Source organism: Podarcis bocagei (assembly GCF_964188305.1).
Source record: "Podarcis bocagei genome assembly, chromosome: 6".
NCBI lineage: Eukaryota > Metazoa > Chordata > Lepidosauria > Squamata > Lacertidae > Podarcis > Podarcis bocagei.
This window is the reverse complement of record NC_138130.1, coordinates 74445960-74461011: the sequence shown is the minus strand read 5'-3', so window position 1 is coordinate 74461011 and position 15052 is coordinate 74445960. Positions and strand designations below refer to the sequence as shown.

The 15052-nt window shown below is 43.1% G+C and overlaps 1 protein-coding gene across 1 annotated transcript; it reads right to left on the bottom strand.

Annotated features, from left to right (window-relative positions):
- Positions 1–12050: 12050 nt before the first annotated feature.
- LOC308589697 (lymphotactin-like) lies at positions 12051–14482 on the bottom strand. Its single transcript, XM_081199119.1, has 3 exons — positions 14286–14482; positions 13290–13407; positions 12051–12260 (listed from the first exon to the last, which is right to left on the bottom strand). The coding sequence occupies exons 1-3, from the start codon at positions 14353–14355 to the stop codon at positions 12128–12130; spliced, it is 321 nt and encodes a 106-aa protein (XP_081055245.1). The 5' UTR covers positions 14356–14482; the 3' UTR covers positions 12051–12127.
- Between the last annotated feature and the right edge of the window lie 570 nt (positions 14483–15052).

Below are 15052 nucleotides of genomic sequence, written 5' to 3'. Positions count from 1 at the left end.
TCTTGCCGCGTCAACACTCGGATCATGAATCTTTCACGTTCGGCAGTTGGCGTATGGTGAGGAAAGAAACAACCGCACGAGGGAGGTGACAGGAGGGGAGGGGTTTCTCCCTTCTTCCTGCCCGAGCTGTTACTGACAGTTGCTGTGGCCATGCTCTTCCCAGCAAATTTAAGCACTACAAAATAAGTAAGGTGATATCTTTTATTGGAGCAATGTGGGGAAATGGTGAGAGTAGGGACAGCTGGCTCATCTTGAACTGGCAGGCATTTCTGCCCACAGGGTGCCTCTTCCCCTAACCCCTGGGTCCTTCTCTTAAAAGGAATCCTTTGCGATTGCTGTAAAAGGTGGGATTTGTCAGTGCAAATCCACATTTTCCTTATGAGTACCACAGAAGAAGGCTCAGGCACCCGGGCACTGAAGGTGGTTGCCCAGAGGCAGAATAAAAAGGACATGGGGAGAATAGAACCTTCTGGAAGAGACTCCAGTAGTCTACAAGGTGGAAGGATGGAGCTCGACTCACCACGATATAATAATAATATATAATTTATTATTATTATTATTATTTTATTATTTTGTTTTCTGTACCCCACCCATCTTGACTAGGTTGCCCCAACCACCCTGGGCAGCTTCCAACATATATAAAAACATAATAAAACATTATACTTTTAAAAACAAGGTTGCCTTCAGATGTCTTCTAAAGGTTATATGTCCTTCACATCTGATGGGAGGGCGTTCCACAAGGTGGGTGCCACTACTGAGAAGGCCCTCTGCCTGGTTCCCTGTAGCTTCACTTCTCATGCTTCTTCTCATTGCCAGAAAAGCATCCATAGCACCAAAACTGGTGCTCTTCTTCCAATGCTAACAGCAAGTGCTTAAGACCCACTGAAATTAAAGGGAATAAAGCTCTCACATGTGCACCAAAATTTTCAGTGGAAAAAATTAAGGATGCTTAATCTCCTCTGCATTGTGCTAACAATGTTGGCCCATCTAGTCCAGCAAGCTGTTCTCACAGCGGCTATCCAGATGTCTGTGAAAATCCTCAAGCAGCATCTGAAGACAAGAACACTCTCCCCTCTTCCGGCTTCCAATACCTGGTACAGTGGTACCTCGGGTTAAGAACTTAATTCGTTCGGGAGGTCCGTTCTTACCTGAAACTGTTCTTAACCTGAAGCACCACTTTAGCTAATGGGGCCTCCTGCTGCTGCCGCACCGCCGCTGCACGATTTCTGTTCTCATCCTGAAGCAAAGTTTTTAACCCGAGGTACTATTTCTGGGTTAGCGAAGTCTGTAACCTGAAGCGTCTGTAACCCAAGGTACCACTGTACTCAGAAGTGTGATGGCCTCCCACTGTGGTGTCAAAGCACAGCCATCATGGCTAGTAGTCATCATCAGCCATCTTCCCCATGAATTTGTCCAATCCTTTTTTTAAAGCCATCTAAGTTGCTAGGCTGTTTTATTGATATTGTTATTATATAACAGAGTGCATTATATCCTTATCCTGTTTACGGTTGCCCCAAATTTATCCTCCTTCCTCCCCGAGTAAGGCCTTGTCTGAAGCACAGGGGACAACAAGCCGTGTTTCCTTAGCGACACAGCCTGTCTGAAGGCCGCTTTTCACAAGGCCGGAGCACTTGGGCAAAGTGGGTGTTTCAAGAGGGTGCCGTCGGTGCCTGCGAGGCATCCTGATTGTGGGTCGTATTTATAACCCACTTCACAGGAGCAGCAATGATTGCCGAGAGGGTACAGTGGAAAATCTGAGGCAAGAGTTAGAGCTGGGTCTGGGTGCTCTGCAAGGGAAAGTCCCCAATCAACTTGTTAGGAAGGAGTTGGGGGGGAGTGAAGACTCATTGCTGCTGCAAAGTCAATTCACTCAGAGGCTTTTATTTTAACAACAAAGGGTCAGGTTTGCACAATGGCAGCCATGCATGGTTGGGAATGAAAAGTCCACTCCTTAAAAAGTCTACCCGTTGCACGGGCTTACCTGCCTATCTTGTATTTACAAGGGAAGTTTCCTCCATATTCCCAGGTGGACTATTTGTTCTACCCCAGAAGTCATCAACTTTTCTCTTTTGGGGGCCAGTGGGCACTTCAGAGTGATGTTGTGAGGGTAAAATAGTGAGGATAGAAACATGCACACGACCTGGAGCTTCTTGCAGGGGAAAGTGGTATGTAAATGTAATGAATAAATGAATAAACAAACAAATAAACTTCTGAGAAATTACTGTGGGCTCCAGTCACAAAATGACAGTGTGGAGACATAGCAATAAATGACTGCACAAAAAGCGCAGAGGAATGGTGCGGGCTTGAACCCTGTCTCTCCCCAACCAGCAACTCCATCAGTGGCTCATGAGGATACCTCCGCCTTGTTCAGAACTAATGGGAGAGTATGTGTCCAATCCTGGCAACCCATGAAATGTGGACACGTTTAAAGGTGTGTGTTCAATGCAGGAAAGGCAAACAGGAACTGAACACAAAGAACATGCAATCTCTCACACATTGTGGGTTTTGAGTGGATATTTACTGAGGCCTTTCACGGATGCCATAGGTGGTGCTAGCCAGCACACGGGCACCACATTGGCAACCCCTGGCCCACTCTGAGTAGCAGCAGCTCTCTGTGGTCTCAGGCCAAGGTCATTCTCTTCACCTGCTGCCTGAGCCTTTTAAACCAGAGATGGTGGGACCTGAACGCTGTATCTTCTGCACACAAAGGATGTCCATGACCTCTGGGCTAGGGCATGCTCACAAAGTCAAGGCCTTTCCTTCCTAATGCTGGCAATTGTTTTCTGAGCCTTATATCACTTCAAAACTTCCATCCAATTATCACCGTGTACGTTAGAAACGTTTATGAATTGGCCTCGCTACGCAAACCGGTTCCTGCCAGCCGCAATTGGCTCTGAACACGGAGGGAATTTAAAGCTCATTACTGCTGGCCGCCCAGCCAAGCCGCCATCTGATTGCTCTGCCTGATGCCCAGATCAATTTTCAGCTTGTGATGAAAGGAGTTAAGAATAAATTACTGCCATCATTGTCCACTTTTTTAAAAAAACAACAACAACCCAACAACAACCAAAAGCAATGATCTGGTTACAGGATGGAGCCATCAGGCAACTTATTTGCCATGCGGCCAACCCTCATGTGTTCTGGGCCAAAGCTGGGTCCTGTTTTTTGTGTATAAACAGGATTATATCCCCATGGGATTTTGTTAATCTGCACATCTTTATAAAATTGCGGGCAAGTAAATAATAGTGCCCAGGACTCTTAGCTCCCAGTCCTAAACCACAATAGTAGCATTTGATCACTGCTATTTGAGCACAAGAGTGCCACTTATTTCTGCTCTGAGCTCTTATCGTGTACAGTGGTACCTTGGGTTACAAACACTTCGGGTTACAAACTCCGCTAACCCGGAAGTAGTAGGGTTATGAACTTTACCCCAGGATGAGAACGGAAATTGTGCGGCAGAGGCGCGGCGGCAGCAGGAGGCCCCATTAGCAAAAGCGCGCCTCAGGTTAAGAACGGTTTCAGGTTAAGAACGGACCTCTGGAACGAATTAAGTTCATAACCCAAGGTACCACTGTACATGTCTGTTTCCTGCATAAACTCGGTTGTGTGGTTGTGGCTCAGTGATTCAGCACCATCTTTTTCATCCAGAAAGTCTTAGGTTCAATTCCCAGAATCTCCAGGTAGGGCTGGTAGAGACCCCACCTCCGTCTGAAACCCTGGAAAGCTGCTGCCAGTCAGTGTTGACAATATTCACCTAGATAGGCTAATAGTCTAACTCAGTATAAGCCAGCTTCCTATGTTTTCTACAGCACCATCCCGAGATCTGGGCCTAAGTGTGAAACACAACTGACCTTTGTAGCCATAGGGTGGTCAAGCACTGTGATGCTATGTCAGTGCTGTAGGGATGTTGCAGGCAGAAAAATCCTAAGCATTTGGCCTGAGGACTCCACACATGTTTGGGAACTTGACTTTCTTTCTACTCAGTAATGCTTTTAAACTCTGAAACCTATTGTTTCGCATGCATAACTGTTGGCTGGTTCAGCTGTTGTTGACTTTATGCTTCGGGCTTTATTTTATTGCATGCTCTGTTATTTTAATTAAATGTAAACCACTTTGTATATGTTGCTGCTGTTTTAGGAGAAGTTAGAATAATTAAAAGAACAGAAATAATAATGATGATAAATATTTCTTTGGTATAAGTTTTGCCCTTGGCAAAGTTCGTTTAGGTCACTTGATAGCATATTTAAAAATTATTAATATAATGCAGCAAGGATTGATTCCTCCAATCCAAATCACTGAAAATCCACATGCACTCTTTTCATAGAGATAAGGATTGCATATGCTTTCAGAACTGTGGCCAGGCCAATTACTATTCATAATTTTGCCCCCCATAAGAAACAGCTAGGCTTTTTCTCACAATAATATTAATCTGGATTGACCTTTGTATCACCCCTTAATTACCAAGCACATGATTTTACTTTAGAGTGTTATTTTCCCCGTTCATCATTACAAATAATCCTGTATGGGGAAAGCACACTCCTATACATGCCTATTGGGCAGCAAGTCTCATTGAATTCAATGGTCTTACTCCCAGGTAAGTGTGTATAGAATTGTCGTCTAAATTCAAGAGGATGCGAGCCAAGACAGCCAAACAGAAGGCACATTCACACCACACATTTAAAGCACAATGATGCCACCTTAAACCGTCATGGCGTCCCCTAAAGAATCATGGGAAATGAAGTTTGCTAAGAGTGCTGAGAGTTGTTGGGAGGCCCCTCTCCCCCTCAGAGAGATACAGTTCTCAGAGTTCCCCCCCAAAGAGAGATTGCTTTTTAAACCACTTTAGAAACTGTAGGTCTGTGAGGAAAATAAGGGTCCCTTAACAAATCTTCGCATCCGCAACAAACTACAGCTCCCATGATTCTTTGGTGGAAGCCATGGTTGTTTAAAGGCATTTCAATGGCTGCCTCTGTGTTTCGTGGAGCCGAGCTCTGAATCTCTGGCAGCCTGACAGACTGTGGAGCTGGGAATCCCCTCACCTCAGGAAGGCATTATTACTGAACTCTGTCAGCCCGTGATGAGAAATTCCATGATAAGTACTGTAAATGCACAAGAGAGACAGAGGATACAAGCCAGGCCCAGCCCTGTCCTTCCATTGTCTTTGATGCCGGAGGGAGGGATCCTGGCTTTCCTTCTTAGCAACGTTTTCTGTATCTGACCCCCTGAATCACGGGCTTGTTAATGGTTAGACAGAGATATGTGCTGAACTCTGACTTTTGGGGGCTCTATAAATAGAAGAGATCCACTCTGCAGGGGTTATATTTAGCTTTGCTGCACTAGCAGGCGAGGTGTTGCAAAACGACTGCAGTCCAGGGAACGGGGCTGATGCAGCAGTTGTAGCAGCTCTTGTGTTATTGTCTAGGCATAGGGATAGCTTAAGAGCACGGAACTGTCTTCCAAAGATGCTGAGATGCTTTTACAGCCATCCCCATGCAATATATATGCTTTCAAAAGACAGCGGACCAGGATGAAATGTTGCTAATTTATATCGATGGAAATTCGGGCCCGTACCGTACAGGGCTTCAGTGGGCTTGAAAAAGAAATGAATCCATACTGCTGTCTCCAGGCTTGCACCAGTCAAGATTGTTGTTGTTGTTTAGTCGTTTAGTCATGTCCGACTCTTCGTGACCCCATGGACCAGAGCACGCCAGGCACTCCTGTCTTCCATTGCCTCCCACAGTTTAGTCAAACTCATGCTGGTAGCTTTGAGAACACTATCCAACCATCTCGTCCTCTGTCGTCCCCTTCTCCTTGTGCCCTCCATCTTTCCCAACATCAGGGTCTTTTCCAGGGAGTCTTCTCTTCTCACAGGGTGGCCAAAGTATTGGAGCCTCAGCTTCACGATCTGTCCTTCCAGTGAGCACTCAGGGCTGATTTCCTTCAGAATGGAGAGGTTTGATCTTCTTGCAGTCCATGAGACTCTCAAGAGTCTCCTCCAGCATCATAATTCAGAAGCATCAATTCTTCGGCGGTCAGCCTTCTTTATGGTCCAGCTCTCACTTCCATACATCACTACTGGGAAAACCATAGCTTTAACTATACGGACCTTTGTTGGCAAAGTGATGTCTCTGCTTTTTAAGATGCTGTCTAGGTTTGTCATTGCTTTTCTCCCAAGAAGCAGGCATCTTTTAATTTCGTGGCTGCTGTCACCATGTGACCAGTCAAGACAGTTCTAACATAGAGAGTCCATAAGCACGAGACAGTACCTTTACATGTGGGTTGTGTTCAAAGCTACCAAAAATTGAACTAGCATAGTTCTGCAGAGAAGAGCCAAGGCGGCAGCAGGACCTGAGGCATTTAGCAAAACAAGTACAAAAATACCCCATTTAGCATACATGTCGTGTTTGTATTTTTAATTTTTAAAAAATATGCTTGAAAATTTGTACGAATTTTTATATGTGTTTCTCCAAATATATGCAATTTGTGCACACAATTTTGCCTGTGTATTTTTGATTTCCTCCCAATGGAATGCAATTTTGTACACTATTTTCAATAATTTTTCATTTTTGCATGCACATTTCGTTACCGTACAGGCAGCTTTGTTTGCGTTCATTGGTTGGAGACCTGCATTACAAAACTCGGGAAAGTGTTTGGTTTGGGCAGCATGAATTTTGTAAGCTCACATTAATCATGCAAACCAAACTAACTTCTCCCCCATCACTACCCTAGACATACATTTTCTGTGAGGCCATGGGTTTTTGTATGTAGCACTTGCTTGCTGATTTAATTGTTTGTAGCACATCACGTGTCCAATCCTGCTTCCAACCTTCGCTTATGCATTACCTCTTAGCACAGAGCCTATCCGTGTACAATTTGTACAGGTTTCCCCACCCCATGTGATCAGGAACCATGTCCCTTATCTTCACAAAAACGCCTTTGTACTTTGTTTACTCTTGTCCGTGGGAAAAACTCGTTATTCAATGGGAATTCAGAACCACAGAAGGAATGTACAGAGATACGCTATGGCACTTTTATGTGACATGAGCTCAGCTAAATCAATCAACACTTAGGTCCCTCTTGGTAAGTAAGTAGCTATATGCCCCCTGGTGGCCAAAGAACTCACTTTGTCCCCTGGTTTTAATCATACCAGATTTGATCAGAGTGGGGGACACATTGCTCCAGGTTGAGGATGTTGGCTTTCCAGAGATACTCCTGAAGTCAAAGAAGGGCCATGATGCCAGTACCTTTCTGGCTGTCCAGAGCTTTCTGTGTTACCCACAACCAGTAGTACATCACTGTCTTGCAGATAGGTGCCTTGAGAGGACATTTCTTCCTGGGTCAGGTCAGCTGTTAGTAATTTGCACTTTGGAGTCTCTGGTAATAAAATCAATCTATTTTCAGCATAGGATTAGCAGCAGGAGACCTGCTGGTTTCCCCATATTTGGGCCCTGCAGCAAAGGACACCTAACAATCATTGGTCAGTTAGAAACATTAACTAAAGTGCCCCTTTCCAGCAAGAAAGCCTGTGTGTTGCAGACCAAGGACGTTCTCTCTCTTTCTGGAAAAGGCTTGGGAAAAAATGCACAGCCCAGTTACTGCAATGAAGCATTACTAATGTGCTCAGAGGCTTAAGTATTAATTGCACTAGCAAAACCAAACAAAAAGAACATCCAGGCAAAGTGCAACAGAGAACTACAAGCCTGAGTAAAAGTCAGCTCTGAACTGCTAGTATTTCAGCCCCTTGTATAACAGTTTTATATAAGCAATTTTTCCAGCTACTGTTAATGATGAAAGAGTAGGTTCCTGACTCATAGAGGGTTAATTTCTCAAGTGAGAGGTTCGGAAGTTCAAGTCTTCCTGGAATGAGTAACTTGCAACCTGGAACCTCTGCCCCATAAGTTAACAGCCCTGACCTGAGATATATACTTCTTCCCTCTTTATCAGCACTGGATGAGCCCAGTCAATTAGGGATCATACAGTAAGTGTGATGACATCACAGCGCCATGTAACCAATCAGATTTAGCAGCCTCATTAAGGGCAAACAAATCCTCAGAATTTTCAGGTAGGCCTAGGAATTTTCCCTTCCCTAGTCAGAGCAGACAGTACTGAGACAGACCAATGGTCTAGCAGCTTCCTCTGTTCTTATTCTAATGCATACCATGGATTGGGGAGCAAAAGTGGAAGAGGGTTGTTTCAAGCTTGGGGTATGTGGCTGGTGACTGTCTGGGTTGCTGGACTTGGTAGACTTGTGTTCTGCCCCAGCATGGATCTTCTTATGAAACATGACAAGGAATGTCAGCACAGTTGCCTCAGCAACAAGAATGCATTCCCTCTTCTTCTTGACACTCACCCCCGCTTACTGGATGAATACTTTTGCTTCCTTTTGCAATAGCCTATGATAGGGTTAGGGATGCGGGTGGCGCTGTGGGTTAAACCACAGAGCCCAGGACTTGCCGATCAGAAGGTCGGCGGTTTGAATTCCTGTGACGGGGTGAGCTCCTGTTGCTCGGTCCCTGCTCCTGCCAAACTAGCAGTTCGAAAGCACATCAAAGTGCAAGTAGATAAATAGGTACCGCTTCGGCGGGAAGGTAAATGGTGTTTCCGTGTGCTGCTCTGGATCGCTAGAAGCGGCTTAGTCATGCTGGCCACATGACCTGGAAGCTGTACGCGGCTCCCTCAGCCAATAAAGTGAGATGAGCACTGCAACCCCAGAGTCGGCCACGACTGGACCTAATGGTCAGGGGTCCCTTTACCTTTACCTTTTTGATAGGGTTGCCATATGCCCTCTTTTCCCAGGACACATCATCTTTTTCATGGGTATGTAAAATGAGAGTCGTCCTAGAGATCCATAGTTAGAAGTAGAGTCATACCTTGGTTCTCAAACAGAATGCATTCCACGAGTCTGTTTGACTTCTGGAACTGTTCGAAAACCAAGACGCTGCTTCTGATTGGCTGCAGGATTGGCTGCAGGCTGCCACTTCAAAATATGAACTGTATACTGTATATAACAGGTATACTTTAGTCCGGATCACTTTTTATTCATGTGTCAATTGAGGACAACAGCAGATTCACCTTATAACTGAATTTGAAGTAGCAAAGTCACAGCAACTTGTGTACATTTAGTATAATTAACACTGAGATAATTAATCATTACAAATACAGTGGTACCTTGGTTCTCAAACTTAATCCATTCCAGGTGTCCGTTCAACTCCCAAAACCGTTCGAAAATCAAGGCGTGGCTTCCGGTTGGCTACAGGAGCTTCCTGCACTCAATCAGAAGCCGTGTCGGACATTTGGCTTCCAAAAAACATTCGCAAACTGGAACACACTTCCGGCTTTGCGGCATTTGGGAGCTGATCTGTTCGACAGCTAAGCCGTTCAAGAACCAAGGTACCACTGTACAAAGGCAAATCTCCTGGAGATGTTGCTGGGCTCCCACATATCATGGGTAGATTTGTTTCCCCCTCTTTTAAAAAGAGTTTAGTCAGTATACATGAGTGGAACTGATGCTTCTTTATGACTGCGCATATATATGCAGCCCCTAATATGAACTTGTAGTAAATAGCAATTCAATCCTGACAGACAGTTCCTTGTGCAAGTCTTTTGACATCTTGTTTGCTAACCTTGGAAGAAGAGGATTAACCTACACTTTGTACAGAGATTTAATTTTCTACTAGACCAACTCTGGAAATTATTGTGTGTTTGATGTCTGAAGATGCTAGCCTATTCCTCTAGCTGGCGCACACTGAGGAAACCTAAGCACTTCTTTTCTGGTTCACTAATTCCCTGTCCAGTCTGAACCAACCTCACACAGACGCCAGAAAGTGCAGAGCCTCCGAGGCATAATTTCAAAGAGTACCATCCGGGCAAAGGACTTTGGCGTCATGCTTGTTTGAACTTGATTCTCCTTCCCCTCCTTCCTTAAAAGAAAGAACTCGGATAAGGTCAATTAAACTGGTTTGGAGGTGGATGAAACTGGTGTGCTGTGTTAACAGTGCACATGGCTGGTATTTTCACAGTCAGAGATTCCAAGGCAGAAAAAGACTGATAACTATCCAGTCAGAGTCACTGAGCACAGTAAAAGCTGTTGAATGCCCAACTCTTTGTGAATGTTTGAAATAATTAAACTCTCAGACCTCAGCAGAGTGGATAAAGGCTGTTTTAAATCTTCTCATTTGGTTGCCATGCCTTACCTGTTTGAACTGGTAAAAAACTAGGAATAGGATGGAACTTGTTATCTATCTATCATCTCTCTCCCTCCCTCCCTCCCTCCCTCCCTCTCTCTCTCTATATATATATGTCATCTATCTATCTATCATCTATCTATCTATCTATCTATCATCTATCTATCTATCTATCTATCTATCTATCTATCTATCTATCTATCTATCTATCATCTATCTATCCACACACACACACACACACACAGTACCAAACATTTCATCAGATTTTTCTTGTGTTCTGTTACACCATGTTGTAACTGAAAAAAACCCAAGAAAGTAGTAAAGAGATGAAATGTTCTTGTTAAGATTTCAGTGGGATTTGTACAAAAGCACTTCTTGGTAGATTCTACTTACTGTTAATAACCAAAGGATATAAAATATCATTCAAAGGACTGATTTATTAAGTGCATAGTAAAAACATGGTAAAAGTAATTTGATCCCAAGTGTTGTAAAACCAACAACTGAATGAACAACTAAGTTCACATGAATGTCTTTGAATTAATATAAGTATATCTCTTCATTCAGCTAAGACACTTAAGATGCTCTTCAAAAGATTGCGTGGCATTATTCTTTTTGTACTCTTGACCAAAAACAATAATAGCTATCTTTTTCAAATATTCTCACTGTCACCTGTATTCTGTTGCTGTAACGTCTAGTTTGATCAGCAAATGGATCCAATGACAGGAAGTTAGTTGATTAATTTTTAAAAGTTCTTCAAAACAGATGACAGTCCCCTCAAAAAATCAAGGAAACGAAAAGGTATACAATTTTGAAGAATGGCAGCAAGAGACAGTATTATACATTCCACAAAAGTTTCCAGTGATCATGTACTAAACATGAAGCAGATGAAGAAAGCACAAATTTGAATTACAGGCAGCTCGTTCTATTTATTCCAATACATAAGTCCACATCCGTTTTAATAAACAGGTCTGTCCTTGATTTCTTTCTTGATACTGCTTTCCTTCTATTAGCTATTTCCTCATATATTTGCACAATAGGAACAACCTCCTTACAGCCATATGTATCTTAGTGACCTAGCTAGGGCCAAGACTCTTTTGCTAACTGGCACTGTGGAAGAGTGATGAGCTTTACCTAGAAATCTGGCTATTCACATGAAGCTTCATGAGATAAAAGGACATTCTGAATATCCGTGGGGGCCTCATCATTTTGTAAGTGCCAGATTGGTTTCTAGGGCTCCTCTCCCCGCAACCCCCAGCATCCCCTGAGGTTTATGTTTGTATAATCAGTGATATCTTAAGCACAGGAAGCCCTCAGCCATCCTAAGAGGGGAACAATAAGTTGTATGCAATCATAAAACACTCTAGATTAATATTGTCTTCGAAGGACACTATAAACCAGAGAAACAATATGATGAAAAGGGAAACTCTGAATAAGTACTCCTCAAACACTGAAAACAGCTACAACTGAAAATATTAAAAGAGCTGCCTTCTTCCAATAAGAAGAAGAAGAAGAAGAAGAAGAGTTTGGATTTGATATCCCGCCTTTCACTCCCCTTCAGGAGTCTCAAAGCGGCTAACATTCTCCTTTCCCTTCCTCCCCCACAACAAACACTCTGTGAGGTGAGTTGGGCTGAGAGACTTCAAAGAAGTGTGACTGGCCCAAGGTCACCCAGCAGCTGCATGTGGAGGAGCGGAGACGCGAACCCGGTTACCCAGATTACGTGACTACCGCTCTTAACCACTACACCACACTGGCTCTCTAAATAAAAAAGGTTATCCTAAAATAATTAAGACTAAAGGCAGCATTAAAATGCTGTGATTGCATCAGCATTGCTTTGATGGATGAATAGATTCCAGTGAAACTACATCAGTTCAGTAACTTTATTTCCAGTCAGGAATTAGCCAAAGTTATGAGCAGCTATTGATGATTTGATGTGCTGCAGCTTAGCGGGTCATATTCCTAGATGTTGTTCTTCTTTGTTGTACTGCCTTTTTTTGGTCCAAGTAGTTCATGGTTTTTGTCACCCATGGAAGATCATGTGGCACACAGACCTTGACACCTCTTCTGGTGATTAAGCTGCAAGAGAATAGAAAGCAAATCACTAAGTTTAATTTTGTTGAAGAATTATTGTGGATTGTATTTCTATGTGAAATATAAAACGCAGTGCTTTGGGCAGCTGTTCTGTGTCCACTTCCTAGTGGAAGTGGAATCCAGCACAATGGGACTCAATGAGACTTATTTCTGAGTAGACTTGCAAAGGATTGCAGCTAAAATTTTATTGGCTTCCGGTTGGATTGGTGTCAATAATAGGTTGGAAGTTTGAATGATGAATGCTGGACACTATTAGATGCCTCCACTTAAAACAAGAACACAAGAAGAGCCTGCTGGATCAGGCCAATGGTCCATCTAATAATAATAATAATAATAATAATAATAATAATAATAATAATAATAATAATAATAATAATTTATTATTTGTACCCCGCCCATCTGGCTGGGGTTCCCCAGCCACTCTGGGCGGCTTTCACAGAGACCAAAAATACACTAAAATGTCACACATTAAAAACTGCCTTAAGATGTCTTCTGAATGTCAGGTAGTTGTTTATAGCTTTGACATCTGATGGGAGGGCATTATTTTAAATTAGTATTTTAAATCAGTTTTTTCCCCCTATTGTGTTTTTATTGTAATTTTACTGGTGTTAGCTACCCTGAGCCCGGCTCTGGCCAGGGAGGGTGGGGTATAAATAAATTATTATTATTATTATTATTATTATTATTATTATTATTAGTCCAGCATCCCGTTCTCGCAGTGGCCAAGCAGATGCCATAGGAAGCATGCAATTGGGACCCGAGGGCAAGAGCATGCTGCCTCTGATAGGGAGGCAGAGCATAGCCATGATGTAATAGTCTCCTATATTAATCACATATTTGGTCACCCACCCAGACAGTTATCAGATAGAACATGGAATGAACATTGCATAGTATACACTGGTAATACTACTACTTCTAACTGGAATCTGTGTTTCTTTGGAAAGTCACGCAAGCATGTCTCTTTCTTCAGACTTGTAGGCTACTTTACAGTTGAAGATTAGGCAAGATACTTACATCACAGCTTTTACTGGTCTGGTTTGGGTTGTATAACTAGCAAATCTTCGGATGTTCATTTCATTTGTCTCCAAGGTTATACAGGAGTCGAGTGCCATGGTCTGAGATCCAAGCGTTCCTTAAAAAGAGATAAAATATAAGTTTAACTGGCATCAAATAATCAGGAAAATTATTATTATTATTATTAGAATTAGAACTTATTTCCTTCCCCTCACCCTAATGTCTCAGGGCAGGTACAACAATTTCAAAAACCTCCGTTAATATAAAAACACGCTATTTAAAAGTGTAAAACAACTTTAAAATATAAAAAATAAAGGGGTTCCTTTATAGGGCTTTTGTTCTTGCATGTCTGCAAGTGATTCTGATTCCTGTTGGTCTTCTAGCTATTGGATTTACAATACAATAAGGCACAACTGTTACTCATTTAGGGTGGTGATTGAAATCTCTCTCTCCCCCACCCTGAAAACTGCACTTCTACTGCAAGGAAAACATTTCTCGGCTTTTATCAATCCAGGTAGGAACATAGGTGCACAGAAAAAGATTTCAGCATCCATATGGAAATTATCATTAGGAGTCCCCTATTTGGCCACCTCATGAGAAGACTCCCTGGAAAAGACCCTGATGTTGGGAAAGATGGAGGGCACAAGGAGAAGGGGACGACAGAGGATAAGATGGTTGGACAGTGTTCTCAAAGCTACTAGCATGAGTTTGACCAAACTGCGGGAGGAAGTGGAAGATAGGAGTGCCTGTCGTGCTCTGGTCCATGGGGTCACGAAGAGTCGGACACGACTAAAGGACTAAACAACAACATTTATCCTCTGAGAACTACAATTCTCAGAATTCCCAGTGTGGAGATGGATTGCTAAACTGCTCTGCAAATTTTAGCTCAGAGAGGGAAATAAGGGTATTCAAACAATTCTTGGCACCCTTAACAAACTACGCTTCCCAGGATATGAAAAAAACATACGACTACTATTAATAATATTTTAAACATACCTGTAATAATATATACACTGAAGAGCTCGAAAAAAGCGATGGTCAGAATGGCTGCTGTGTAGAGTTTCATGGTTGATCCTTTCCTGAGGTGATGAGACTACAAGTAACTAAGGGTTCCCCTCAGCAGATTTTTATAGCTCGCTGGACCCTTCCTGGACCCTTCCTGAGCAAGAGGCGTAATGGGGAGGATGAGAGGCGGAAAATCTGAGAACACACTTCAGGTTTGGTTTTTTTCTAGTCAGGTGAAGGGGGGAAAAAACCTTCATCTCTGCTAGCCCCTCATCGACAGCTTTTTCCTGCCACAATGTGGTCACAGCTTTAGCACTTCAAAAGTCAGTTTTATTTTAGGAACAAAAGAAAGTTCTTTCTCTGCAGTGGAAACCAGTAATGTGTCTATGGTTTCATCTTGATGCTGCTCAGAAGAGCCACAATGCACCACACAAATCAGGGAGAAAATGTGTAGCTCAGAGAAGAGGCTCATGTGTACCAATGGAGAACCATAACAGGACTTCAAAGATAATCACTTGCTCCATTTCTAATGATCGGGTGTGAGTACTGTTGGCCGTGGGACCAAACCAGCACCACTGTCTCACACACAAGGAAAGTATTGGCAGGACTGTGGAAACCAAAAGCAGGCCAATGTGGACTGAGTGTGCTCAGTAGCCAGGGAAGGCCAACTGACCGGGGTGGGGAGAAGAAAACCAGGTTGGAGAGGGAATGACATATCCTGGGGGAGGGCAATTGGTATTCCAAAGCATGACTGCACT

Bases quoted from the DNA above. Each gene is read 5' to 3' on its own strand.
- LOC308589697 (XM_081199119.1), bottom strand. From the start codon at position 14,355: ATGAAACTCTACACAGCAGCCATTCTGACCATCGCTTTTTTCGAGCTC. The intron at 13,408-14,285 runs GTATGTTTAAAA...TCTCTTTTTAAG, and splicing joins CAGTGTATATATTATTACAG to GAACGCTTGGATCTCAGACC. The intron at 12,261-13,289 runs GTAAGTATCTTG...ATTCTCTTGCAG, and splicing joins AGACCAGTAAAAGCTGTGAT to CTTAATCACCAGAAGAGGTG.